General features: G+C 49.1%; 7 protein-coding genes and 2 non-coding genes across 9 annotated transcripts; 2 read left to right on the top strand and 7 right to left on the bottom strand.

Moving 5' to 3' along the window:
* Nucleotides 1-5,305: 5,305 nt before the first annotated feature.
* Nucleotides 5,306-9,272, bottom strand: BO72DRAFT_449988 (DUF3433 domain-containing protein). The gene has a single exon (XM_040945142.1). The coding sequence runs from the start codon at nucleotides 9,079-9,081 to the stop codon at nucleotides 5,527-5,529; it is 3,555 nt and encodes a 1,184-aa protein (XP_040799215.1). The 5' UTR covers nucleotides 9,082-9,272; the 3' UTR covers nucleotides 5,306-5,526.
* Nucleotides 9,273-9,982: 710 nt separating this feature from the next.
* BO72DRAFT_478968 (cupin domain-containing protein) lies at nucleotides 9,983-11,641 on the bottom strand (the record flags this gene model as incomplete). The annotated part of the gene is made up of 3 exons (XM_040947545.1): nucleotides 9,983-10,042; nucleotides 10,442-10,488; nucleotides 11,263-11,641. The coding sequence occupies 3 exons, from the start codon at nucleotides 11,639-11,641 to the stop codon at nucleotides 9,983-9,985; spliced, it is 486 nt and encodes a 161-aa protein (XP_040799214.1).
* A 1,279-nt stretch (nucleotides 11,642-12,920) lies between these two features.
* Nucleotides 12,921-14,122, bottom strand: BO72DRAFT_449987 (SDR family oxidoreductase). Its single transcript, XM_040945141.1, has one exon. The coding sequence runs from the start codon at nucleotides 13,975-13,977 to the stop codon at nucleotides 13,057-13,059; it is 921 nt and encodes a 306-aa protein (XP_040799213.1). The 5' UTR covers nucleotides 13,978-14,122; the 3' UTR covers nucleotides 12,921-13,056.
* A 476-nt stretch (nucleotides 14,123-14,598) lies between these two features.
* BO72DRAFT_449986 (aromatic alcohol reductase) lies at nucleotides 14,599-16,107 on the bottom strand. Its single transcript, XM_040945140.1, has 2 exons — nucleotides 15,791-16,107; nucleotides 14,599-15,703 (listed from the first exon to the last, which is right to left on the bottom strand). Exons 1-2 carry the CDS (start codon nucleotides 15,818-15,820, stop codon nucleotides 14,837-14,839), a joined length of 897 nt encoding a protein of 298 aa, XP_040799212.1. The 5' UTR covers nucleotides 15,821-16,107; the 3' UTR covers nucleotides 14,599-14,836.
* Nucleotides 16,108-16,823: 716 nt separating this feature from the next.
* BO72DRAFT_498339 (glycoside hydrolase family 32 protein) lies at nucleotides 16,824-21,676 on the top strand (the record flags this gene model as incomplete). Its single annotated transcript, XM_040948764.1, has 3 exons — nucleotides 16,824-17,540; nucleotides 19,428-19,513; nucleotides 19,576-21,676. The coding sequence occupies 3 exons, from the start codon at nucleotides 16,824-16,826 to the stop codon at nucleotides 21,674-21,676; spliced, it is 2,904 nt and encodes a 967-aa protein (XP_040799211.1).
* Nucleotides 17,890-17,980, bottom strand: BO72DRAFT_t194. The gene has a single exon. It is a non-coding gene; the product is annotated as a tRNA-Phe (tRNA).
* BO72DRAFT_t193 lies at nucleotides 18,447-18,519 on the bottom strand. The gene has a single exon. It is a non-coding gene; the product is annotated as a tRNA-Phe (tRNA).
* A 468-nt stretch (nucleotides 21,677-22,144) lies between the features above and the next one.
* Nucleotides 22,145-22,513, bottom strand: BO72DRAFT_355308 (uncharacterized protein; the record flags this gene model as incomplete). The annotated part of the gene is made up of 1 exon (XM_040940716.1): nucleotides 22,145-22,513. A coding segment is annotated over one exon (369 nt), but the record flags the coding sequence as incomplete, so codon positions are not given.
* Nucleotides 22,514-25,280: 2,767 nt separating this feature from the next.
* On the top strand, nucleotides 25,281-27,045 carry BO72DRAFT_514420 (uncharacterized protein; the record flags this gene model as incomplete). The annotated part of the gene is made up of 5 exons (XM_040949515.1): nucleotides 25,281-25,686; nucleotides 25,744-25,851; nucleotides 25,909-26,291; nucleotides 26,366-26,430; nucleotides 26,483-27,045. Exons 1-5 carry the CDS (start codon nucleotides 25,534-25,536, stop codon nucleotides 27,043-27,045), a joined length of 1,272 nt encoding a protein of 423 aa, XP_040799209.1. The 5' UTR covers nucleotides 25,281-25,533.
* Nucleotides 27,046-27,145: the final 100 nt, after the last annotated feature.

Below are 27,145 nucleotides of genomic sequence, written 5' to 3'. Positions count from 1 at the left end.
ATATCTTAATAAATACTAAAATATGTATTTTTATTTTTTTAGAATAAATAAATATTTATATATATGATTAATCTGCTAATTTTTAGATATTTATTTAGTAGTTTTTTAGTAGTTTTTTAGTAGTTTTTTAGTAGTTTTTTAGCAGTTTTTTAGCAGTTTTAAATAGTTCTATACAATTTTTTAACAGTTTTATATAATTTCAAAAATTTTATATAAATTCTAATAACTAATTAATCATATAATATTCTAGAATAAATAAAATATTAGTTTTAAATTTATTTTTCTATAAATTCCTAGTAGTATTTTTTTTAATATTTTAAAAAAGACTAGTAAGTCTTTTTTTTAATTCTTTATAACCTCTTTTTTTTTATTTTTTAGTTTTAGTTTATTAAAATATTATAAAGTCAGTCTTTTTAGTTCTTAGATTATTATTTTTTATTAGTTTTTAAAAATATTATAGCTGATAATCTCTTTTTTCTTATATCTAATAATCTAATTAATTTAAAGAATATAAAATACTGACTTTTATTTTTATTCTAAGTTTTATACAACTAGTAGTTTTAATTCTATTTTTAAAGAATTTCTAGTATATTAGTTTTTTAGGAAAAAAATATATTCTATAAACTAAGATAGTAAATAATAAATTTATAAAATAATAGTTAAAAACTAAGTATAAAAGTATAATTAAATAGAATATTTTTAAGAAGAAATATTAGACTAATTTTTAAAAGTATTTTTATTAACTTATAGCTATCTATAATAGATTTTTTAAGATTATATATAAAAATTATAATTATATTCTTACTTATTTTATTAATAAATATTAGAAAATATTTATAATAAATTACTATTACTTACAGACAGCTATTTATAAATAAATAAAAAATAAATTATAAAATATTAAAAAGATTATTTTTAAAAAGATATATATCTTTTATATTTTTAATTCTTTTTATTTGATTTTCTTTAGAAATATTTTTTTTATAAATATGTCTTCTTACTATAAGCCTGAATAAATAAGCTAGTAATATTTATTATTATTTTCCGGTTATTATTTATACTTATTAAATACTCTAAATTTTATATACTAATTAAAATAGTTTATCTTATTTTATTTATACTGGAAATACTAATAGTTGTCACGGAGCACCTTCGGGTACGTATTCCAAAGGATAAATGTTGTACTATTGGTAAAAGAACTAGAATGTAAAGCTGATGGCTTTATACTGCGTATACTATATAAGATTTTATTAATACAGGATTTAGACAGAATTCAGATAGACAGATATTTTTAGTAGTTTTTAGTAGTTTTTAGTAGTTTTTCAGATTTACAATTAATAAAAGTTTTTTGCTTATATTATAACAGTACTTTTCTTTTTTTAATTAGCTAGTTATTTAGCCGAGAGGGTATATAGACAGATAGATAAGATTTATAAATATAAATTTTTAGAAATTTTATATAGCTAGTTTAGTAGTTGGAGGTTCGCGCCTGCAGTGAATTAAACTAGTAATTAATAAAATAGCTTTATATTATATTATAAAATATCTTCGGGTATATATTTTAAAGAATAATTATTATATTATTGGTAAAAAAACTAGAATATAAAGCCGATGGCTTTATACTGTATATATTATATAAGATTATATTAATACAGAATTCAGACAGGATTCAGGCAGACAGGTATTCTTAGTGGTTCTCAGTGGTTCTCAGTGGTTCTCAGTGGTTCTCGGTGGTTCTCAGTGGTTCTTAGTGGTTCTTCGGATTCAGGGTCAACAGGAGCCTCTTGCTCACACTGTGATATAGTAAAAACTATTTATTACTATTTTTAGTAGAAAATATAAAAATATTAAGATTTTTTATTTAAATTATTTTCTAAAGATACTAAAATCTTAATTATATTCAATGATTAGATATTATTATTTTATTAAGCTTTTATAGCAGTAACAGATTACTTTATTAATTATAAATAAAATTATTATAAAATATTACTTAGATTTGAATAATTTTATAGTTTTTATACTAATAGTTATTTAAGATTAGTTTTATTTAAGCTATTTAAAAAATATTATATTACTAATTAAGTACTTATAATTATAACTAATAATATTTTAAATAAGAAAATACTATTAATAAGTTTTTAAAAAATTATTATATTTTTAAAGCTGTTAAGCTATCTACTAATTATATATTTATTATATATTATATATATTATATATATTATATAGCTAAGTCTAAAAAAAGCTTTTTGATTAAATAAATATAAATGTTTAGAATAATAAAAAAATTAAAGTAGACTAAAAAAAAATTATTTTCGGTAAAAAAATAAAAAGATTATAAAAACTTTAAATAAGATTTATTATTTATATATATTTTTATCTATTTTAAGTACTAATACTCCTTATTAATTAGATTCGAAAAATTATTATTTATATTAATAAAAGCTTTTAGTATTATAGAAACTTTATTAAACTATAAATAAAAAAACCTAAGCTAATATCTATATAAGATATATAAATTTAATAAAATTTTATATTTTTTATATTATAATATATATATTGTTTTTAGTCTATTTTTAATAAATTTTATATTTAGTTTGATCTTACTAAGATATAAATAAATAAAAATAAATAAAAATAAATAAAAATAAATAAAAATAAATAAAAATAAATAAAAATAAATAAAAATAAATAAAAATAAATAAAAATAAACAAAAATAAATAAAAATAAATAAAAATAAATAAAAATAAATAATAATAAATAACAATAAATTATTTATTTATTATTAATTATTTATTTATTTTTTGAATTCATTTTATTTCTATTTGTCAATACTAATATAATTATTTATAATATTTCTAGTATTTATAATATCTTATTTACTTATATTAATAATACCAAAGTATAACTATTACATAAGAAAATTAGTTAAAAAAAATAATAAGATTAGTATTTAAATATATATATAATAAGCTGATAGAATATTATAAAAAAATTAATGATATTTTTAACAATTTTTATATAATTAAAATTATTTTTAAATCTTAAAATAAGCTGGAATTCTTTTTAATTTTTAAGTAAAAAAAATCAAATTCTATAATATAAATAATTACTAAAAATCTATATTAAGTCTTATTATAAATATTATACTAAAATACAAACTATATTAAATATTTAGATAATAAATAATATTTTAGAAATTAATATATGTATTAGATTTATTATATCTTTTTAATTATAATCTTAAGTTCTGGATAAGATTATATAATATTTTAAAAATAGTAAATTATATTCTGTAACTCTTATAGTTATATTTTAATAATAATATTAGATATTATTTAATTAATATTATTAATCTTTTAGAAAATATACTAAACTAAATATTTAATTCTTATAAATCTAGTATAAAATATTTTAATAATTCTAATTAGTAGTTCTAAAGTAAAACGGCTGTTTAATTCTATTCAGAATATATATTATTATTAGTAGGAATTATTAAAGCCACAAATTATATAAGACTTAATAATATTTATATATATAATATAATTTAACAAAAAATAAAACAGATTTTAAAAAATAAAAAAACAGCCTAGGGTTTTAAATAAAAACTAAATAATAATTATTAAAGATAGTATTATATAATATAAAAAATAAACTAGTAAAACTAGAATATAAAAAATATAAACTAGCTATATATAAGTTATATATATTATAAATATAAGGCTGTTTATTTAATTTATAAAACCGCAGGACTATACCAAACCGCAGTAGTATAGTTTTTAATAATTTAGAATCGTTCGGTGGTTTTAAGACTCAGAATTAAAGACCGATGCGGTCCGGTCTGGTGCGGTCCGGTCCTTGGTCTTTGCGGTCTTTTCCGAGGCCTACCCGAAACCGTGTGTCGAACAGTAACTTATCAGTCACCCCATGGGATTAATCATCGGTCTCCAAGATGCTTCGGCGCTGCAGCAGTGATCTCTTGTCCAGAGGGAAAACCGCAGCTTACAGTATATTGGTGACAGGCTTACTGGGGGTAAGGTATCTCCGCTGCTCCGCATGCTCACCTCTTACTAGGTAGCCCAATTCAGACTTGGAGGTTTTTGACATTGCCGGCGGGGCCGTGGCCCGACCGAGCCCAGGGCTGCCGGATAATTGATAATTGACACCGGCAGTAATTCCAATGTAGCCAGTGTTAAACTTATTCAAGTAAGCGAGAGGGGGTTTCTGGTTCTTTCCGCGGCTCCCGCGGCTTCCCGGGCTTTTCTTTCTCAGTACGGAGTACTGTTATATACAAATACGTCTACGGCAACTCACCGCGTGATAACTTAGTGCCGGTTACTTCTGAGTGCAATACAAATACACGTTGTATGCTTACTATCAGTACATGGCCATGTATTCGAAGGTAATATACTATACCAGACCACCACCAAAATGCTTGGCTATTGGTTAGCTGCTTCCACCAGTGGGACCCCCTCCGGAGAACTAGAATCCATTCCGCTGGTAGCCCGGCTAGCCAGGGAGGGGGTATGGGATGCACGTCATCGGTAAGTTACGGAATGTTAGCGCAGTAGCCAGCTTGACGAAAAACTTAACAAGGTGTCCAGAGTTGCGAGGTATGTATTCTCATGGCTCAAGAGCGATAAGGCTCTGCCCATCAGCAGCTGTAGTTAAAAGTTCAACATACGCTTGGTTGTGTTGAGAAAGGGGGAGATCTATAAGTGTCGCCGGCCGTAATTCCTCAATCTGGATGGTTGCAGGACAAGACCGGAAGCACCGATATTTTCAGGCATTCCAGCTCTTGGACATCTTGGATGTGCTATCGGCTTGCAGTGTGATTATCAGGATGGCGTGATTCTTTTCCTTTCTTCTCGATTCATTACCCTCGCATTGAGGATACTGGTCATAGATGTCGTCCTCCGGACACCTTAACTCGGCTATATATAAGGCCCGATGTCATGCGTCCACCTGAACACTGAGTCGGTCTCGAAAAGCGATTGGAGTAGTTCTGATTACTGGATTTATCTGGTTCCAGCATGACTAGTTGGCAAACGGTGGGAAAAGATCGATATTACGCTTGCTAAAGCTTGAGCTCAACCACGGGGGCTTGAGACTGCACCGAAACCTGCGCGAGCACGAATCGGCTTATCTTCGGGAATTTAGACTCAACTCTACCAAATGCGGATGGAGAAAGCCATCGTGTGCTTGAATACGGTACCTCTTCAAGGTGGACCCTGGCTTACAACAGGGAATTAGGGGGTTCGGACATCGAGCCCGGAGAACTTCTGGTTTTGAAATCCGTCGGAGGACAGGGGAGCTGTGAAGGCGTGGGTCCCACTGCGCTCAGAGATCGCTCAGCGATCAACTCCCAACAATTGATCTTCTGTGTATCATGTTCGCACCTCTCATAGTTTTTGACCGTGGTTATACAGGTAGGTATATACACGCATATAATGGAAGAAAGGGCAGGCTCATTCTTCCGTAGTAGTTCCGCCGCATGAGTCCATTAGCAACTATATCTTCGCAAAACATCATACTCCACTCCTGGAAGGGTCAGTACGCATCCCCGAACCCCCGGAATCCCTCCTCCCAACACTCCCCAATTCCACCCCATCCTCCTCCCCCTCTGCCTCGCGATCCACCTCCCCCAGAATCCACCTCACCTGCCCATCCGCATCCGTTTGAGACCAGAAACGGTATCGCCGGTCCTCCTCATCATCACCGTTTCCCCCCATATTTGCCAACCGCTTCGCCCCCTCCGGCCCGCCTACCCAGGGAATCAACGAGCCAATCGCCTTCGGGATCCGAGGCGCATCGTACCGCCCGAAGTAGCACGCGAACACGGCCACCAGCGCGAGGACGTCGATCGATAAGATCACGATGGTGATGACGATGGTGGTGCTCGAGGGCATGAAGCCCCAGAAGGTGTATTTGATCACGCCCGGGATTTGCACCATCGGGCCGCGGGGGAAGAGGAGGTCGCGGTTCAGGGTGAGGTAGGTTGCGAAGGTGGATTGGTAAAGAGTTTGAATCGCGGTGGTGAGGGCTTGGGTGGTGTTGGTGGGGTCTGTCTGCTGGATGGTCTGGTATAGTTGGGTGGTCTGGTGGTTGGGGAAAGAGGAAAGGTAGTACGGGAGCGGCTGGGTTGAGATATTGTGGACAAAGGAGCCGAGATTCTGGTTGAAGAGGCCCAGAGCGGTGGTGAGGTTGGCGTAGAAGGGCCCGGTGGTGAGCGGAGCTGTATGGGGGACAGCGGCGTGTTGCAGAATATGGCCACTGGGATCGACTTGGACCTCGAAGAATTGGGTGTGAAGCTGAGGAGTGCAGTGCAGCGCTGTCGATGTATGGTTGTTGGTGGGTAGGCTGGTGGCGGAGACGAGGAACCCGCTTCTTTGGCAGTCGGAGTTGTTGGGCCACGCATACTGGATTGTTGGCTGCGTGGTGTTGGGAGAAACGAGAGGAAGATGGACATTGCATTGAGTGGTCTGAGTATCTGGTGAAAGAGGGTAAGCCCAATTCACCGTCGTAGTGTAGTTGTCGATAGTTGCATAGTTGAACGGCAATTCGTCGCACGACAGAGTGGTGCCGATTCCACGAATCATGGCATTGAATACCACACCGACGGCACCCTCATCTATATCCATTTCAAACGGCTGGAATGAGAGATCCCTTGTAGTCCACGACAGGCGCGAGTGATTCATTGTCAGAAGGTATATACTGCGGTCGAAACTGTGAAAGTCCGGGGTAAGAGTCGGCCCGTCAAAGGTTGAATCGGTGTATGAGGTGGTAACGCTGGAGGATGCGAAGTAAGTGTTGATTTGCGGCTCAAATAGACCGCCAGTAACAACGACAAGAATCAGATTGAGCACGCAGACCAATGACAGACCGAACGTAGAGAGGGAGGGCCGTGGCCCTGATCGCCTCAACACAAAGAGGGACTTGAGAGGACCGTACGCTGGCGCGGATAGCGGCATTGAAGGCATCATCCCTTGTCGTAATCGGATCCATGGTTCTGCGACGCTCAGGTGGCGGTGCAGGGAGCTGATGAGCGAGCGTACCACTGAAGCAATCATGGTGGGGCCATAGACTAAGAAAGCCGCTGCGAACAGATATTCAGTGGTGTTCATTGTGTTTAACACGCGGACTCGGATCCATGAAAACGTCAGGCCGGTTGCGGTGACAGCACCCATAAGAAGAACGCATTCCGTCACAAACCATGGAAGAGTTAAGAAGTGCGGCATTGGATCTCCGCGTTTGGAGGCAGCTGGTGGCGGTCCCATCTTCGCAGGAGACCCATCTATCAGAGACAGTTCAAGGCGGCGACCATTGGACCCTGGAATCCACCTACACCAGAGCCCCTTGGCCCATTTGCGAAGTTGTCGGGTCCGAGCGACATGGTAGATGGGTTGGGACAGAGTACCGAGTGTGTCGGAATCGATCAGGCGGGCAATCAAATCGCACTGCGCAGCAATAGAGCTGGGATCGCGATCAAGGAGGCTAAGCCGACGTGGGTATATGAAACTCAGAGCAAGGACTAGGGCAAAGCTTGAAAACATAATGGTTTCGATAAGGACAGCCGCGCGAGGGACTACCGCCACGGCCACTGAGTACGTCATCAGGATGGCATCGATTCGCACAGCCTCCGCCTGTTGGTCGAAGAGTCTATCGATCGCGTTTGTAAATCTGTGGTTCCATGTACGGCCGACAGCTTCCTGATATTGAGTCAAATTCAAGGCCTCCGTATTTCCAACAATGCTGATTCTTTCGTTCCATGATTCACCTGTGCGAGTATGCTCCGCGGACATCAAGCTCTGGAACCCGTGCCCGCTGAAAACCTTTTCACCCAAATCCCCGATGCTAGAATGTATTGGTTGGATACTGGTGGGATACGACCTGTCCGTGAAAGACACATTAGCGATCGCCTGCCTGTAAAGTGGCTGGCACGCAAACAATGTGAGATTCGAGCCCAACGGTGTCCCGGCCATACTCTCCATGTCAATTATTATACCGAGCAGACCGGTGGAGGGACAGCCGGTCGCGTTGAAGGCAGGTCGAGACACAGACGCGGGTTGGGACTGTACGGGTTCCCAATAGCGTGCTTGAAAGCCCCCGTCCCCGAGCGGAGCAGAGGTGTTGAGCGCAATACCGATCTCACAGGCGGCGGCTGTCGACATGCCTAGCAGCGTGACATTCGAAAGATTCCACACCAGATCCTGGTCGCTCAACGAATCCACGGGTGAAGAAACATTCATTGTGCTCGGTACTGCCCCAGTCACAGTCGCATTGACGCACGTCAGGTCGGACCAGTACACGGACTGACTTATGCTCAGGGTGGAAAATTCCATACTGTAGTCCGATGGGAAAGTTACGGGAGCCACGGCATAGGCCATGGTTTTGTTTGGCCCGGGGTCATTGCAATGAGAGCTCTGCGACGATGGCTTGTGAGCAGCTTCGAGTGCGAACCAATTGTCCTGAGCTTCCAGATCAACCAGGTGTGGCCAGCTATCGACGGTCTTGGTCTCCACCACATCAAAGGATGACAGGACAACAAGACCCGAGAGCAACGAGGCCACGAGGAGGTGTATTGCCAAAGACATCAGGGAAACGCATAGCACGATCCAATGTCGGTTTCGAAGGGCACGAATAGGGGCGAGGATTCCAGGATCGAAGCTGTAATTGGTAAAGAGAACACTGGCGGAGGCACCCTTAGGATCAGCCAGCTGGAAGTACGGCTCCAAGCGCAGAAGGTCGTGGGCAAAGACTTCCCAAAGAACTACGGCGACCAGGCCGACAATGGTGGGCGTATCTGCCCAAGCCCGCCACATGGAGGTAGAAAGGTCTTCCTTCTGTTTGTATTGAGCGATACCATTGTGGCGAGTGGAATATTGACGGAGGACCTCAACAGCAATGGCAATCAAGAGCAGGACAGTCGAGAGAGTAAGTAGGTATGGCCTGCGCAATGTGTGTGGCAGCCAACTTGGCCGGTTCTGGGCATCATCATCATCATCATCATTATTATCATCATCAGCAACAACAACAGTATCAGTTGCCCCGCCGGCGGAGGAATTGCGGCGGCTGCATTGCATGAGGTGTGGGGGGGGAGGAATCGGGGTAGAGCGGTAGAACGGTGGATTGTCCGCCCATGGCAGCCTATTAATTCGGAGAGATCAAATTCATCTCTGAGATAGATCCTTCTTGACTTTGAGGGGGTGATAGGGGGTGAAGTGATGACAATTCGACTTAGGATGGCGACAAGAGAAGACTGCAGAATTTTTGGGAGGATTAATGTTGGATGCCTAGACTGGCGAAGTGGGGATTCGGTTTAAAAAGGGGTCCTGCAACTAATCAAGTAGAGTTAGGGCTTGGCGGGGCGGCGAGACCCTTCATTGTCAGTGAATCCCTCAGGCTTCCACCATCAGCCCTACCTTTTATTCTACTCATGCATGTACCGTACAATGCAGGAATTTTATCTTCATGTCTCGCCACCACCATGCAAGGTGAAGATTTCTTAAATGTACATTTCGCGCCAGCTCTCGGGTTTCAAGATATATAGAAAGTTCGGAGCGGCCATGGCACAGGTTGTAATGTGGGTGAAGTCGCCATTAGTCACCGAATTTCCTTTGGCAACCTCTATCAATTCTCGTGTCGCCAGCCCACTACCTAGTATCTTGGCAGGATTCTCCGAAGTTCTGGGTAGTGAGCAACTTGCTACAACTGAATCACCGCTAGGCAGTGCCTGCCACCCTCCACTTCTTCGTATTCCATGGAGATGGCTTCCCGTTTTCACACCTCCGCGGAGGAATGCTTGGGGCGGAATCATCACAGGTATGTCGCGTTGACTCTCTGTCCTCGGCGTACGATTCGAGTGCGTGTCAACTGCCATGGGTCCATCTTTGAGAGACCTCTTCCCAAGACGAATCATGCAACCAGCGCAGCGTGGGTTTAAATGGCTCCCTACATTAATGACAAAGCATCATATAACTTTGACTAACTTGTGCGTTCAACCGGTAGCCCTAAGCGGCCCGCCGGACCGCGCCATACCGCGCCCTATCACTACGCCTTGTTGCCTAATATCCTGTCGGCACTTGCCGATTTCTTTTTATTCACTAACATTTCACCTAGATTGGGCTAACGTGGTCTAGATCTTGTTCTCGGGCAAATCAACGGTTTCGCATCGGTGATATGTTCCCGACGAAATACTACTTTCAGCGACCATGCCGACGAACACGGTCTAAGGAATGCCACCACGTAAGATCCAGCGAGAAGCGAATGGAATGTTCTCTAAGAAAGCCAGTAGAATAACTTAAGATCGTAGAATTTTTCAAGGAGTAGAAACACGCGGCGTTGCTGCTTTCTATACTCCGTCCAAGGCATTTGTGCTCGCATGAACGACACAACATACCAAGAGCCCAAACAAGCAGATGTTGCCAAGTATAAAATCTGTACTCGTGGTTGTAAAAGAAAAGAGGGATGGTGTAAGTTAGCGGCCTCGGCTTCCGAAGCAATGTGAAGGGTCTGCAAAATTATCTTCTATCATGGTTTCAAAATCTCTTCATGCCGCTTTGGTACGGCGATCATGCAAGATCTCTGTCAATCATCCTGCTCAGGGTCTGCTAGTCAGAGACACGGTCTTTCTGGCACCACGTGCAAGATGTTCTACCGTATACCGGGCAAGCGCATTTTGATAGACAAGCCCTCCATGCCATGGACTTAGCGTCGAACACTCGGAGATCCCCTTCATAATTATATGTGGTACTCACAAGTCTCTCTTGCTCTTTGTATGCTGTGCAAATTCGGGTCACGCTCGATTACTAATCCTATTATATTTCTTCCATTCTCGAGCAAACACGCAACGTACTTCAACTTACTATACCAATTCACTAGCAATGTTCGAGAGCTCCCATCAATTTTCTTTTCTGAGTTTCGAAGATAGGAGACCTTCTTTTCATCAAATATGGCATTGTTGACGTCAGAGCCTGAATGATCTTCCTTTCTAACCAGAGAAAGTATATGTACATTGCAAGGTAGGAAAACAAGCTGCCATGAAATATACGGCGAGAGCTTGAGAGAATTGCAGGAAGCAGAGAGCAAAAGTCTTCAACCTTTGCTCTTTGCAGGGAGACAACGGTAGAAGGAATTTGACAACAAAGATAGCGGTTGCCTTTTCTCCCCGCAATGACTACCCTTTTTCTTCCTGGTATCTGTTCCCGTCTATTGTCATGCGCCATATCGATCTTTGAAGCCAATTACAGCCTATGCTTTGGCACGGTACTCGTCGTCGGTGACTGCATCGTGCCAGACCGTCTTTCCCAGGCCCACAACCAAATGGGTCAAGATGGTGCCATCGTCAGCGCCATGCCAATGCGTGGTGCCAGCCGGCGCCCAGATCAGATCGCCCGTTTTGATCCGGCGGGGAGCATCGCCCTTGTCGCAGATCCAGCCCGATCCGGCCACGACCTTGATGAATTGCCCGTGCTCGTGGGTGTGCCAATGGGTTCGCGCGCAAGGAGTAAATGTCACATTGGCAATCGCGGCGTTGTCGTCAAAGTGGATCATATCGAGGTAAACATCCCCGGTAAACGTGGCGGTGGGCTTGGCGATGCTGTGGCCTCCTGAGGAATTTGAGAGGATGATGGATTTGGACATTGTAGGAGAAGTATAAAGCAGAAGCTGTAAAGATATGCTATTTTCTTCGGTTTCAGAGAAGTGAGAGGGTGCTCAAGACATTTATATAATCGCTGTTCTCAAAGTTTTCAATTTCTCTTGATACCGTGAACCCCCGGCATGACGCGGGCGTAAGCCCGGCCGTACACCGCGCTTACGGCCCCACAGGTGCTGACACTATGCCATACTACCGTATTTGTATTCCCTGATCCTTTCCTGCGGGGCTTGGGTCAAATATCATTGGCAATATCATCCAATAGGCGAAATTATGAAGGCAAAATCCCAAGTCAGCTCCGTCAGAGTGCTGACACTGAGATCGTTCCTTAAACCCTATCTCCGTGCGGGGCCTCTCCACTTTGAAGACGGGCATGTCAGCTGCGCGGGAAACCAGCCGAGTCTTAAGCGAGCGACATGCACTGTACTACTGTATGTCAGTCACCTCCTTCGTTCCCAGATTACGGCCCTGTGGGATGTTGTCTGGAAGCTCGAGCCAGTCAAGCTATGCTTTGTGTAACAATTTCATGACCGGTCTGCTTATAGTCGTTTGGATTTTCATTCCATCATATGATAGTTTCCAAAATTATCTATTTTGTTAGCTGTATTCAATTGAAGTTCAAGAATTAATGTTCAAAGAAGTTCACAAATTTGCTACATGATATTGTTACAGTCCAATAGGCGGGGATTGCAACATCCACATGAACATCCTAAGCCTAGGACAAAGCAACTCTATACTGCTCAGCCTGCACCATGCCGTCAAGACTTGGCCGTGAAGCGACTACGCTCCCGCAGCGCCGCCCCGTTACATCCTAGTCTCGACTTGCCATCTCTCTGACTTCGCCCTCTTAAAATGAGTCGGACAACAGGGTTGTGACAATTAAGCATCATGTTATGTCCCAATGAGCTCATTCGCCTTCTTTCCACAACTACCCTAGGGATTGTGGGACACGATCTGGTGATTGTGTTTGCCGGGCTCCTAGATTGTAGAAATATACGCTCAACCGGGAGCATCCCTAGATCCTGGCGGTCATGCAGGAAATGCCCGTGTTCCAGCCGATGATTCTCTTTTGTCATCGCATGGGGACTGGTTGCGACGGCCATTAGACTTTCTATTTCGGCTGATCGGCGGGTCTAGTATGCGCGGGGAACGGGGCCTTTGGAGAAGGAGATCCTCTAGATTCACATGATACACCTCGAATCAGGCCCAATGGGTTATGTCTACATTGTCCTCCAGCTTTATCACTTATCTACCTATAAACTTTTCGTGACGATTACCAATAGTTGGCCAATACTGTACAGAGTACTTCATTGCAGAGCCGATCGCTCACATTGTCTCCACAACATTGACGTTTACTTTCGCCAACGCCTAGCTATATCCCCACTAAGCACCAGCTATGCGCTTACGCCTGCTGAGCCCATTCTCTGAACCCCGTCGACTGACTCCCAGTGATGCGATACACATTCCGCGTGAAATCCGTGTCCGTTGCGAAATTGACAAGCCCACGACCGAGACCAGGGCTCTGCTCCCGATTCTGCTGCACGACAGCCCGCGCCAGAGGCTCGGGGAACCCAAGCTTTGCAACGAAGCACTCAATCTCTTCCTCCTCGCCAACCGTGACAACCTCCACCTCTTTCCCGGTGGTCTCTCGACTCAGCAATCGAACAGCATCTCCCAGCGCCAGCTCTTCCTGACCCAGCAAATTCACATAATTGCCCTGCACCATACCACTCCCTTGCGCAAGAAGTGTCCCACAAACCCGGCCAATATCCTCCGGAACCACCAAGTCAAACTTCGCCTCCGGATACGCTATCCCCACCCTCCCCTCAGCCGCAGCAGCCAACCACCATCGAATATTAGTGGCATAGAAACTCGGCCGCACCGCAACATACCCCGAAGCTCCAAACACATCTGCCAGAGACATTTCTACCCGCGCGTGGGCATGCGCGATGAGTTTCTCCGGCCCGACACTGCCCGGCTCGCCCTTCACAGCGAAGCTGCTCAAGTAGACCACGTGCTCGATCCCGGCGGATTTCATGGCCTCCAGGCTGGCGCGCATGTGGTCTGGAGCGTCGAAGACGGTATAGACGAATGCCCGGGTGGCGTTCGTGGAGGTCACCGCGAGGCGGATGGATTCGGGGTCGCTCAGGTCGGCCTGGATGCGTTGATAGCTGCCCTGGTGCTCTTGTTCGGGGGTTAGGGCTGGAATGGGTTTGGCGGGGTCGCGGGCGGCGAGGACGACGCTGGTGCCCCGGGCGTGGGCGGCGCGGGCGGTGGCTGAGGCGACCGCGCCGGTTGCGCCGAAGATGATCACTTTGGCCATCTCAGTGGGTTCGAGTCTTGGGTGTTAAAGTTTGAGGAGAAGGTGAGTAGGATGTCTGCCAGAACGATTGGGATAATATGGTAGTGACAGGAAATGCCACAATCAGACCAGGATCGAGTTGTGTGGGTTTGGTGAATGCCTTCGTGAATCTCGATACAGATCGTCCAAATGTAATGACAAGGCTGAGTTGGGATTTTATATGGAATTCAACAACAAGCGCGGTGATCCACTCTCCCGGTGCTTCGGAAGAGTCGGAGGCGAATGAGCAAGCGAGTCATGCTCCACCGCATGTCGTCCGACCCAATCTTTTGCGAATGTCTTTCCTTACCTGGATTAGTCTGGTGGCTGATTTTTTCAAGCTTTTTGTACCTCGGACTGTATCTGACTTCCCACCGATCAGATGGCGATTGAAGAATTATTGAATTTCAAGGTTCCGGATTGATATGAGTGATCCCGTCTCTGATCGCTACCTAGTTACCTAGATTTGTTTGTCCCTATACAGTGAATTTAAGTTGTGACGAGTTGGTTCGTTCAGCATCTTTCCTTTTTCACAACAAGACATTCGCTTATCAAACAGGTGTCAAATGCCTTTGACATGATTTTAGCTGATTTAGGAATAAATACTGAATATATATGTATATGATTGAATAATTACCGCGTGGCCCTTGGAAGGCCAGCTCACAGCTGGTTACTAAAGCTACGTATGATTGATTCCATAACACATGTTTCCAACCTGCAAAAGAGTTATGGCATAAAAGTCGACGCCTATCGGCATGAATCATCGGCGCCCTAGCCGAGCAGCCTAGTCAGCGTGATTCTAATAGACACGCACCCGGAGAATGCAGGATAAAGGCAAAGCTTAACGCGCACACTGAGCGACCAGTTCGCGAAGCTCATTCTCCGACAGCGGTCGCACCCCAAACGTCTCATTGGAAAGATCACTTGAATTGAAGTGGCTTCCAAATCCTTCGCCAAAGATTGCTCGGCGCAAGAAGCCAACGGCAGCCGCATGGAAGTTGGGGTTGGGCTTAGCCAGCTCCGCCGACGCCTCTTGTTCCAGGTCGGATGTCGAGACAGCCTTGGTCTCCAGATGCTTGCCGGAGAGAGCCAGCAACTCCCTCTGGGAGACCACGGCTTGATGGACGAACACCTCCTTGTTGGCCGTCGCGGGAAGGTTCTTGATGATCCCCACCACGGCCTGGCCCACCGCGCTGGTGGTGGTCGTACTGAATCTCCTCTCACCATTATCGTAGAGGGTAGCCACAGGACCAGCGAGATCCAACAGGAAGCCCACTTTCAGTCCCCAATCAAGGAAGGGGCCGTTGAACAGCAGCGTGTACGTGAAATCCGCGGAATGGGACGCCTTCTGCCGGAGGTGTTTCTGCACCGCAACCTTGTCGGCGAAGACGGGAAGCCTTGCCGTTGCCGGGTGGGTAGTGTGAGATCCAAACTCGGAGGGAATGTAACGCTTGACTCCCGCGGCTACTGCGGCATCCACCAGGCGGAGATGAACATCCCGGGGAACAGAGCCAACTCCTAGAGTGTTTACCACCACCTCATTGCCAGCTAACGCCGCCTGAAGGGCCTCGAGAGACGAATAGTCAACCTTCGCAACATGAACTCTTGAATCAAACTCCTTGCCACTGTCCTGCCGGGTGAGGACCGTGACATCAAAACCGCCCGTCAGTAGCTCGGATAGAATCGCCGGCCCAAGATTGCCAGAAGCCTAAGCACCGTGAGGTGTTAGCTGTTTCGCAACATCTAAGAAATTCAAGGGGGCATTGGGGTAAGAACTGGGTTTAGGGAAACCGACTCCGACAAGAGCTACCCTGGTAGCGGCCATGATGATCAGAGGTTGAACTCAAACGGGTTATTTCTTTGTTTTTCTTGTCAATAGACAGCGACAGTTGCGCTAATTATTTAGAAGATGTGAGTGGATAAAACCCTTCTGCTCTGGTGAGTATTCTGCTCTTATACACCTACACCGCACACCTTGGTGACGTCTATAAAGTTGAGGTATGACCAATCGACTCAGAGAGGTCATTTGTCATGGGCCGCCCGATGACTAAGGAGACAACGCCACCGACCATCGCTCCTTGACAGAGTACTATGGGAGATCTTGGGATTTGGATATGTTGGAATGATTATCAATCTCTGTTATGTTGAGTGCAGAATGGACCACTAGCTAGTCGGAAAGTCATTCATCCATTTGTGATAGAAGGCGGCAGAATTCCGCGCGCGGAAGGGATTTCCGCTGCCGATGATGCGAGGTCTGCTGAGACCCAAGGTGGTATGGCCGGTTCTGCTTGCCGAATCTGTGGCATAAAGATCAAACACTGCAACTACTGCACGTTACTCAATCAGAGGATCTGCGGTGGTTCTTGCTGAGAGTTAGTTGTCGAATACAGGGCTTCTTTGACGTAGGGCAAGTCATTGTTTCGGGATGTTGGGCTAACAGCCCAAAGTCATGACTTACGCCGGAACTCAGTATTGCATTGCAGTTCAAACAATGCACCTGTATGCCCCAGCTAGCGGAAGCCTAATGAGTTGATTAATTATCTATCTCTCTCCTTTGTACTTGTCAAAGGGATGATGGCGTCCCGAACAAAGCAATTGTTCTATTGGGATTCAACAAGGACATCCACCTACTGACAAAGTGTCAATCAAGTCTTCATCTATACACCTACTCCAGTCCGGCTTCATCGAATGCCTATAAATACCACCTTCTCAACCTACCTATTAGTCTTATTCCCTCGCTATCAAACCCCCCCACCAACATCAGTACACCCGAAACAAGCTTCAACCAAGCTACACCTTCACTCGTACAACCTACACCAAACACCACAATGCACTTCCACCCCGAAGTCGTCTTCCTTGGGGGGCTCGGCCTCCTCATGGGCGCCAGCAGCTCCCCGCTCCCCTCCCGCCCCTCCACCCCGCTCCCCGAGGACTCTGCCGTGGCCCTCAGCCCTAATACCACCACCGGTAACCCCCTCCCCGACCTAACTCATCTCACCATCACCCCCCGCGAGAAGGACACCAACGTGGAGATCGTCTGCCACAACCACGTCTTCACCCGTGACCACGTCAAGGCCGCCGTCAAGCAGGCCAAGCGCATCCACGAGGCCAAGGAGGAGCACCCGCACGACTACGCCGAGTTCCCCAAGCCCCTGGACCGCCGCGCCAGCGATCTGTTCAAGAAGCCCGACGAACTGTTCCAGTTCCCGCTCGTGGCCGACGGCGTCTACGACGGCAAGGCCGATGTGACCGGGTGCGAGTTCGTGATCGTCGACAAGAACTTGAGGTGTAAGGGGGCGGTGCGGTACTATGATGACCATGGGGAGGACAAGGGCCATGCGGATGCGTGCTATGCGCGGAAGCGGAAGGATAAGGATGGGACGGGCAAGGGCAAGGGCAAGGATAAGGAGAAGCGTAAGGGTGGTGGCGGCGCGGGCGGCGGCGGTGGTCATGCCAGCGGTCATGCCAGTGGTGGCCATGGTGGTGGCCGGACAGGTGTCATCGTTGCTGGTGGTGCCCATGGGGCTGACGAGGGGAATTACGATGTTTGCTAGTTCCACCCCCTTCGGGGGTTTGAACCTGAAGTTCTGAGTGCTTCGGCACTGGTCACTCTTTTGGCATTCTCTAGCATTCGTGCATGCAGATCATCTTAGGTCTGTCTGCCCTAGTCGCTCTTTAGAATATGTGTCTCTAGTACTATCTATACATAACAATAAAAAAGATGCCATTGTGTCATTACAGCTCTTTCTAATCTAGTAACCTTGAAATCCGACTGAGGGCTCACTCAAATACTCGTTCTTGCGGCGCCCCACATGTGGGTGGAATTGATCAGCCCCACACGACCTGCTGCGATAGCGACGAAGAGAAAAAAAAAAAAAAAAAAAAAAAAGAGGATGGGACGAGCCGGGCTTGAACCGGCCACCTTCAGATTAATGGCCGAAGTTGGTACTTCAGTCTGACGCGCTCCCAGATGCGCCATCGTCCCAAGATTGATGTAATTTTCTCCTTCTTGGCTAACATATCTCTTGAGAATGCTATGCTTCATCGCATGTCAAGGCGTACCACTCAGTTGCGGCAGATATCTTCTTATCACTGGGTGTAACGAGCCTCGCAACTGACATGTCCATCATATAACATATTAATAAAATTTTCATTCGATTGTCTCTCGGAGAATTGATGATCCTAATATATAGTTTGGGTGTAAGAGTATATTCTATGCCTGAGTGTATAAATTTGGTCTATATAGTATGCTATAAAGGGTCTGTCCTACTCCGTCTTTCCGCCCCGGGCGACTTCTTGTAGCCTGAGGCTTTAAATTCTCTCGCCGCTCGCCATCGTCTCCTCCGGACTTGAACTTGTCCGCCATTGGTGCATGCTGTCTAAAAACCCACCACCATGTAGGCCCACCAGGCAAGGACAGAAAAAGGGCCAAAAGAAACAGCAAAAAGTGTTGGGGCAAGCCGGGCTTGAACCGGCCACCTCCAGATCTTCAGTCTGACGCGCTCCCAGATGCGCCATTGCCCCATTGCACGTGATGCTGCCAGGATATAATGCTATCTGAGCGGACAACAAATTTGCCATTGCCCCGTTCGTGTAGACGTCGGCTTATTTGCGGTAATATGCCCCACAGCGCGCGAAAGAGTGCAGAATCCTGGCCCTGCAGTAAATATCAACAATTCCTCATTTTCAGGTGAACAAAAGGTCGAAGAGAGTATGGTTTCTCTTCCTGTGACTCTCATGGAGCGACTTCCATGTTTACCCGATAACATCAATTGTGGTATACTGATGTCGCGATAGTCTGGTGGGCGGTTATATATCACGAGGCATCAACCCTTAAATATCCTATATCTACGCAACACTGTGCTGCCGGGGCCACACCAACAAACCAGAAAAAGGAGCTCAGATGGAACATGGTAAACACTTACAAGCTTGACGGCCTACAATCCCACCACCAATTATTCCTCCGCGCATACACCACATGGCTATAGTAGTGAGGAACCCCGGTCGGTCCCCGTTCGACTACGAACCAAGACGTAAGATCAATGACAGACCATGCTACTGGTTGACACTGAGCTGCACTCTCGAACCCGTGGGGGATACTATGTAGATTATCACCCTCGTAATGAAGCATGATTCAGTGTGCTGGCTGAGTCGAGTTAGGGCTGTGCGAGCAACTCCGTATTGCCAGTTAGTGATCGGCCTCCGCATCCGGAGAGCGTACAGTACAGTACATACTCCGTACATTCCTCGGCCCGTAAACTCCCAGCCTCAACTCAACCCCAACCCCATCCCAACCCAACCCACCCCTTGTTAGGCCACCACCCAGCACTTACGCGATGAAAACAAAACAATCAAGTCCCAATCCACCTTCCACCTCGTCTACCTGCCCTTCTTCCAACTCCCCCCCAAGACTCTAACCCCATTCAACCCAGATCGACAGCCGAGAGCTCGCCGTCGGCGAAACCCCAGGCAAAACGTCGGCGATATCCTCCGCGCCCTTCACCCCGCAACCCTGGAAGTGCGGGATTTCGCCGAAATCGCGGAGAATCCATGGAGATTCATCGTATGACGATGCACAAGGGTCTGCTCTGAGCAGGACATCACGGAAGTAGCAGCAGCAGCAGCAGCGCAAGCAAGCGCGCAAGCGACATATAAAGCGCCCCATCTCCCCGGTGGCAAGACTCTCCTCGAAGCCATCCAATCCAGGAGTATCACAATGAAGCTCACCACTACCACCCTGGCGCTCGCCACCGGCGCAGCAGCAGCAGAAGCCTCATACCACCTGGACACCACGGCCCCGCCGCCGACCAACCTCAGCACCCTCCCCAACAACACCCTCTTCTACGTGTGGCGGCCGCGCGCGCACATCCTGCCCGCCGAGGGCCAGATCGGCGACCCCTGCGCGCACTACACCGACCCATCCACCGGCCTCTTCCACGTGGGGTTCCTGCACGACGGGGACGGCATCGCGGGCGCCACCACGGCCAACCTGGCCACCTACACCGACACCTCCGATAACGGGAGCTTCCTGATCCAGCCGGGCGGGAAGAACGACCCCGTCGCCGTGTTCGACGGCGCCGTCATCCCCGTCGGCGTCAACAACACCCCCACCTTACTCTACACCTCCGTCTCCTTCCTGCCCATCCACTGGTCCATCCCCTACACCCGCGGCAGCGAGACGCAGTCGTTGGCCGTCGCGCGCGACGGCGGCCGCCGCTTCGACAAGCTCGACCAGGGCCCCGTCATCGCCGACCACCCCTTCGCCGTCGACGTCACCGCCTTCCGCGATCCGTTTGTCTTCCGCAGTGCCAGGTTGGATGTGCTGCTGTCGTTGGATGAGGAGGTGGCGCGGAATGAGACGGCCGTGCAGCAGGCCGTCGATGGCTGGACCGAGAAGAACGCCCCCTGGTATGTCGCGGTCTCTGGCGGGGTGCACGGCGTCGGGCCCGCGCAGTTCCTCTACCGCCAGAACGGCGGGAACGCTTCCGAGTTCCAGTACTGGGAGTACCTCGGGGAGTGGTGGCAGGAGGCGACCAACTCCAGCTGGGGCGATGAGGGCACCTGGGCCGGGCGCTGGGGGTTCAACTTCGAGACGGGGAATGTGCTCTTCCTCACCGAGGAGGGCCATGACCCCCAGACGGGCGAGGTGTTCGTCACCCTCGGCACGGAGGGGTCTGGCCTGCCCATCGTGCCGCAGGTCTCCAGTATCCACGATATGCTGTGGGCGGCGGGCGAGGTCGGGGTGGGCAGTGAGCAGGAGGGTGCCAAGGTCGAGTTCTCCCCCTCCATGGCCGGGTTTCTGGACTGGGGGTTCAGCGCCTACGCTGCGGCGGGCAAGGTGCTGCCGGCCAGCTCGGCGGTGTCGAAGACCAGCGGCGTGGAGGTGGATCGGTATGTCTCGTTCGTCTGGTTGACGGGCGACCAGTACGAGCAGGCGGACGGGTTCCCCACGGCCCAGCAGGGGTGGACGGGGTCGCTGCTGCTGCCGCGCGAGCTGAAGGTGCAGACGGTGGAGAACGTCGTCGACAACGAGCTGGTGCGCGAGGAGGGCGTGTCGTGGGTGGTGGGGGAGTCGGACAACCAGACGGCCACGCTGCGCACGCTGGGGATCACGATCGCCCGGGAGACCAAGGCGGCCCTGCTGGCCAACGGCTCGGTGACCGCGGAGGAGGACCGCACGCTGCAGACGGCGGCCGTCGTGCCGTTCGCGCAATCGCCGAGCTCCAAGTTCTTCGTGCTGACGGCCCAGCTGGAGTTCCCCGCGAACGCGCGCTCGTCCCCGCTCCAGTCCGGGTTCGAAATCCTGGCGTCGGAGCTGGAGCGCACGGCCGTCTACTACCAGTTCAGCAATGAGTCGCTGGTCGTCGACCGCAGTCAGACCAGTGCGGCAGCGCCCACGAACCCCGGGCTGGATAGCTTTACTGAGTCCGGCAAGTTGCGGTTGTTCGACGTGATCGAGAACGGCCAGGAGCAGGTCGAGACGTTGGATCTCACTGTCGTCGTGGATAACTCGGTTGTCGAGGTGTATGCCAACGGGCGCTTTGCGTTGAGCACCTGGGCGAGATCGTGGTACGACAACTCCACCCAGATCCGCTTCTTCCACAACGGCGAGGGCGAGGTGCAGTTCAGGAATGTTTCCGTGTCGGAGGGGCTCTATAACGCCTGGCCGGAGAGAAATTGACCGGGACTAGGGCATGCAGTGTATGATTGCCTAGCATAGCACGATTGTAACACAAATCAAGTACAATTCCATTGTTACTCCTCGCTATGCGGTACATGCTTAGTATGCTTTGCTTGAAAGACAAGACCAGAAACAGGATGAGCGATTTTAGTAGAAGCTGCTCGCTCGTGGCCGTCGTTCAATCCCCTGCGCTGCGGGTGGGCGCTCCTGTGTCCCGATGGTCAACGGGGCGGGCAGGAGCTGTGAAGACATCGGCCCGGGTAGATGCGCGGCGGTCGACGGCGGAAGCTGCATCGACATGGTCTGTCTGGTGCCCCGATAGCTCCCTGGTTGACTATTTGCCTTGGTCGGCTGAGTAGGTGGTGCCTCGGGGCTCCATGTCGGCGGTGCGTGAGGGGGTGAGCCTGGGGTCAGCGGTTGTCGCTTGGTACTGCTGGTGGCGGAGTGAGCGGACGGGGGCGGGGAGGGCGGCGCCTCTCCCTGCGCCGGCATGAAGAGCGGAAACTGCTGCATCTGGAGCTGCTGGTCCAGGGCCTCGTCGGTCCAGGCGCGCCGAATGCGCACCTCATGCGGGGTGCTGGGACAATGCAGCCGGCCCAGCACGGCTGTCTGACACCATCGGTTGGCTTCTGCGCCCGTGGTGAACCCGATCACTAGTCCGTTGTGGCTGTCGCGCAGGTAGGCCATCGAGGGGGTGAGCGGCAGGTACACGGCTGTCGGTTCCGTCGCGTAGATGCGACCTTCTCGGTTCAGGTTCTGGTAGGCTTGCGCACGGTCGGGAGAGTTGAAGTCGAGCTTCAGCTCTTGTTTCTGGAAGTAGTAGAGGACGTTGAGGGCGGCGGGGGCCATGTTGGTGGTCATTGTGGTGGCCGGGATAGTGCTGGTTGGGAGGGATATTTGCTGCAAGTGAAGCCAGAGCGTAAATGTTGAGGGGCAGTCGAGGAGCATATAAGGCATCTGGCACCGCCAGGTTGCGGTCCAATACCCTCATCGAGGCGCAGCGTGGCTGAAGGATCTCTGCGGTTGGTTTGCAACAATACGAGCCTCCCTGCAGTTCGCAGTCACCGGCCATGTCAAGCTGTCAGCCTTGTGTCTCCTCCACTGCGGCTGAGCGGGCTGTGCTGGCGATTCCGGCCTGATCGACAGTCATAGCCATGGAACTCTTAGGTATGTTCGGGGTAGACAAAGCAGGCCTGCCGTCGGGTGCCCTACAGAGCTGTCGAGGCTCGTGTCACGGGTCTTGACCGCGGTCGCGATGATTCGTTCCATGGTAGTGTCCATTGATCGTATGCTTGATCGGTGTAACTTTGCTTTCATCGATCAGTCGTAGGGTAAATTTGGGAATTGAAGCAGCTGCCAGGCGACCAGTATGTGTTCCCGGTCGCAGACAGCTGAAGGTGAATGGTGATAGTGCGGTAAGCGTGATATTGTCCTCTAGCTTGGGTGCCGTAGCTATACAGCAACCTCACAATCTAGGCCACAGTAGGTGCATATCTCGACATATTATCACCCAAAGTCACGTAATAAGATAGACTGGATGAGACGTGCAGGGTATAGTTAGGCGCTGCGTGCTCAACGAGAAGAAAAGGCTGGAGAGCATTAGATATGGTGGATTGAATGCGGAGATCGACAACTCACACAGAGGTTCACGATTCGAGTCCGCGCGGGTGCACTTTCTTCGCGGCCCATTATTTCTCCTCCCTTCCGTCCACCGTTCTCTGTTTATCTCCCGCCTTCCATCTTCTTTTCCTTTTTTCTTTTTTTGTTCCAGACTAGCGGAACCTCGCCCACTGAACCACGGTACCGGGATTTGGTGGATGTCTTCTTGTCTTCATTCGGGCGCAATGGCACCCACAATCCAAGGCAGAAGTGACTCGGGTGGATGATGAAGAGATCCCCAGACTGCTCCCCTTTTCCTGATTATTAGTTTGTTGTTGAATCGATCTGATTACCATCGCGTAGCCGACCACGTGCCGCAGGCGACCCGCTAGCGATTCATTCTCGGGGCTTTGCCTCAAAGTGGAACAACCCGGACTGGGATTGCCCCTCGTTAATTTTCACCCTGGTCGGTCTGCCGCCGCCAGCACATTCATCGCCATTGGAGATGAGTTTGACTTGAGTCAGATACTGAAGATAAAAGTAAAGTGGGTGAAACCGAAATATCGCCTTTAATCCTAAGAGGAGAGCTGCGCGAGACTCGAAACATATCTGGCCCCTCTCCTACAACGAACCCAATTTTGCGGGGAGATCGAAAATTCTATTTTGAACATTAACGCATGCATCAGGCCATTCTGTCCCAATGTCCTGATTCTCATGAGGACAGAAGCTCTTCCTGGATCATTCTCCCGGTCGGCTGGTTCGCTCAACTCTGGTAGCGACCGGAATTATTGTTGCTGGGCGATCAGGCGATGGCTTTGTGGCTGGCCTTGCCATCGCAGTACAAGATCGTCCCAACATCTTGATTCCCCGAACTACCTACTCGCCCTAAGACAAAATAAAGTTGGAGCCGGCCCTTTTGCACTGCACCTGGGAAATGAAATCTCACCCATCTCCCTGGCCAGACCACACGGTGGCAGGTGCGTCGCTGTATATAGTATCTGCGTAGGTCTTTCCCACCATTGCCAGGGAGCGGGTGGATAAATGATCCAGCGAGAGCAGTCTCGGCTCCAGATGCCAGGCCGGCTTCATCGCTTGCAGGCCAGTCTATGCTGGACTGGGATTAGAAACAGCCGGTAGGCGAGGTCAGCGAGTCAAGGGTCGGGTTAGGGCACTCCGCAGCTATCCGCTTTAGGGAGGTCGGTTCCAGCCTCCGAGGCCGCAGGGGCTCCGGCTATCGCCGCTGCTCAGCTCGATCAGCCAGATAGATGCCTTGGCGATGTCCTCTCGAGATTAACTGCAATTCTGATCGGAAGTGTCACGATCGATCTGGGCCAGATGCAATTGAGAGGTTTCCCAACCACCGCCTTGCGATTGAGAATCGAAACACACTGTCAATGCCAACCCCGTCAACAGAATAACCTCGTGTCGCGGCAGTTTCTGATACACTCTCGGGATATTCTTAGCAGATCTGCCATTCACCTGGAGCCGGAGCTCCTGCTGATCAGCTCGACGCCCGTCGACTGCCCCACAGGAACCAATATCGCCATCGCGGTTCCTGAATCTTGGAACTTACCCACGCCACTCCAGCCCCGTGCTCACCCAGAGAACACTAGTCCGGTAGTTTCGATCCTGCGACGAACCGTGGAGTGTTGCCCCCTCTCGAGTCAGTTCACCATGGCCGATCCCCCTCGCCAATCTGCTTCCTGGGCCGGGAGAACCATGTCCAGCTCGTATTCTGCCGGGACAGACTGATAGCCGAAGCGCGAGACTGGGTCCTTCTCGAAGCCCAAAACACCGCGCATCCCTGCCACTCCTCCCCGTGAGAGCCATTTAAGTACACTGGCACCGTCCGCATCGCCCGCCCGTCAGCAGTCGCGGTTTCTCCTGTGTATCAGATCCAGTCACTGCTTTTTCGACTACCGCCATTGGGCAGGACCCGACTCTCGGTAGTACTGCCACCACACTCACCCATTGACTCGATTCGCGACTCTCCTTGAACCTACACCACCCCCCTACGAGAACTATATTCGAGTTAAGGTTCTGCAGCGCGCGCCTTCGTCTCACCCCTCCACTCTGCGAGTCGCGTCTCCTCGACCGGACATGTGCTTTACGTCGCTGCTTCATATAAAAGTCTTTGGCCGTTCCCGCAGCACGTATCGCAGCTAACCCATCCGACCCGAGGCGACACGCATTCCACCACACAATTCCCCACCCCAGTTTGATGCAAGAGTGAAGGGATCGTCCGAACCACCGCCAAGATGATGCCCGTCGAAGGGCGCAGCAAGGAGATCCTGATCGTCGCCGTCGTGTGCATGTCCGTGTCGTTCATCACCGTGTGCCTGCGCTCGTACGTGCGACTGCGACTGATCAAGGCGTTCGGATGGGACGATGGGTTGATGGTGATTGCTACGGTAGGCATCCCCGGCGCTCACTTGCACTACCGGGCTGCCAAGCTGACCAACCCGAAGGTATTGAACATCTTCCTGACGGTCTGCGCCATCGTCGGCGCCAAGGAAGGCATCGGTCGCAAATTGACCGACTTCCGGAGTATGGACGACCTGCACCGCGCCATGCTTGTACGCCCCCTTCCCACCCTCCTTACCACCATCTCGGAGGATACTGACCAGAAATAGTGGTGGTGGCTCGGCCAACTCATCTACATGTGGGCCTCAGGCGTGGCCAAGGTGTCGATCGCGCTCGCCCTGCTCCGCTTGACGGTGCGCCAATCCCACCGGATCATCCTGTGGACGGCCATCTGCGCCTCGGTGACGGTGGGCCTGGTCTTCTGGTTCTTCATGGTGCTGCAATGCCACCCGGTCTCGGAGTTCTGGGAGCGCACCGGCCGGGGCCAGTGTCTGGACACCTCGGTGCTGCTGGCCGTCGCCTACGTGTACAGCAGTATCTGCGCGGCGTGCGACCTGGCGTTGGGCCTGCTGCCGATCCTGCTGGTGCGCAAGCTGCAGATCAACCCGCGCACGAAGATCGCGCTGGGCGCGACGTTGAGCATGGGTTGCGTGTATGTGCCTCCCCCTTGCCGCTTTACGAACCCTCGCACTCTTGAATCGTGCAACGAAACACTAACAAGTATAGTGCATGTCTGGCCCTCATTATTCGCATTCCCTTCCTACCAAGTTACAAGGACCTGGACTTTCTATGTACGCTACGCCCCCCTTTCACTCGCTTAAAGGTAAAGCTAACACCCCCAAGACTCGACCTACCAAATCGACCTCTGGTCCTTCCTGGAACTCGGCCTAGGCATCACGGCCGGCAGCCTGGTGACTCTGCGGCCCCTGCTCCGCAAGTTCCTGGACCACGGGGCCTCGTCCACCCCCAAAGCCCCCTACGCCTACACGTACACCACCCGCAGCGGCGGCACCGGCCGCAAGCCCCGCTCCCGGTCCCGCGGCAGCTTCCCGTTCTCGAGCTTCTCGCGCTCTCGCACCGAGAAGGACCAGGATCTCGAGGTCGAGTTGGTGGATGCGGCGTGGCGGCCGGATGTGCACGGGGTGGAGCGGTCGGCGACGGCGATGGCGATGGCGACTGTCGTCGGTGGTGGTGGTGGTGGGGTTGGTGATTTGGGAGCTGGGAGGGGCAGGGAGAGAGGGAAGAGTGATAGTCAGGAGAGTCTGACGGGGATGGGGTTCCAGTATGAGAATACGGTGGGGGGCGCGGTGGGCGGGGGCCAGTGGGGCACGGATGTGGTGGGCAGTGAGAGGATGGTCAGGGTGCAGAAGTCGTTCTATGTCACGGAGACGGAGCGGAGGGTTTGACCTTGTACGTGTGTGTTGGTTTAATATTAATGATTCATGCCTCATCTATGGTATTGGCTCTGTGCAGCGTAATTGTAGAGCGTAGGATTAAAGGTAGGAG

This window comes from Aspergillus fijiensis, assembly GCF_003184825.1.
Source record: "Aspergillus fijiensis CBS 313.89 unplaced genomic scaffold BO72scaffold_40, whole genome shotgun sequence".
Taxonomy (NCBI): Eukaryota; Fungi; Ascomycota; class Eurotiomycetes; order Eurotiales; family Aspergillaceae; genus Aspergillus; species Aspergillus fijiensis.
The sequence above is the reverse complement of the archived record's forward strand: the minus strand, read 5'-3'. Positions and strand labels throughout refer to the sequence as shown.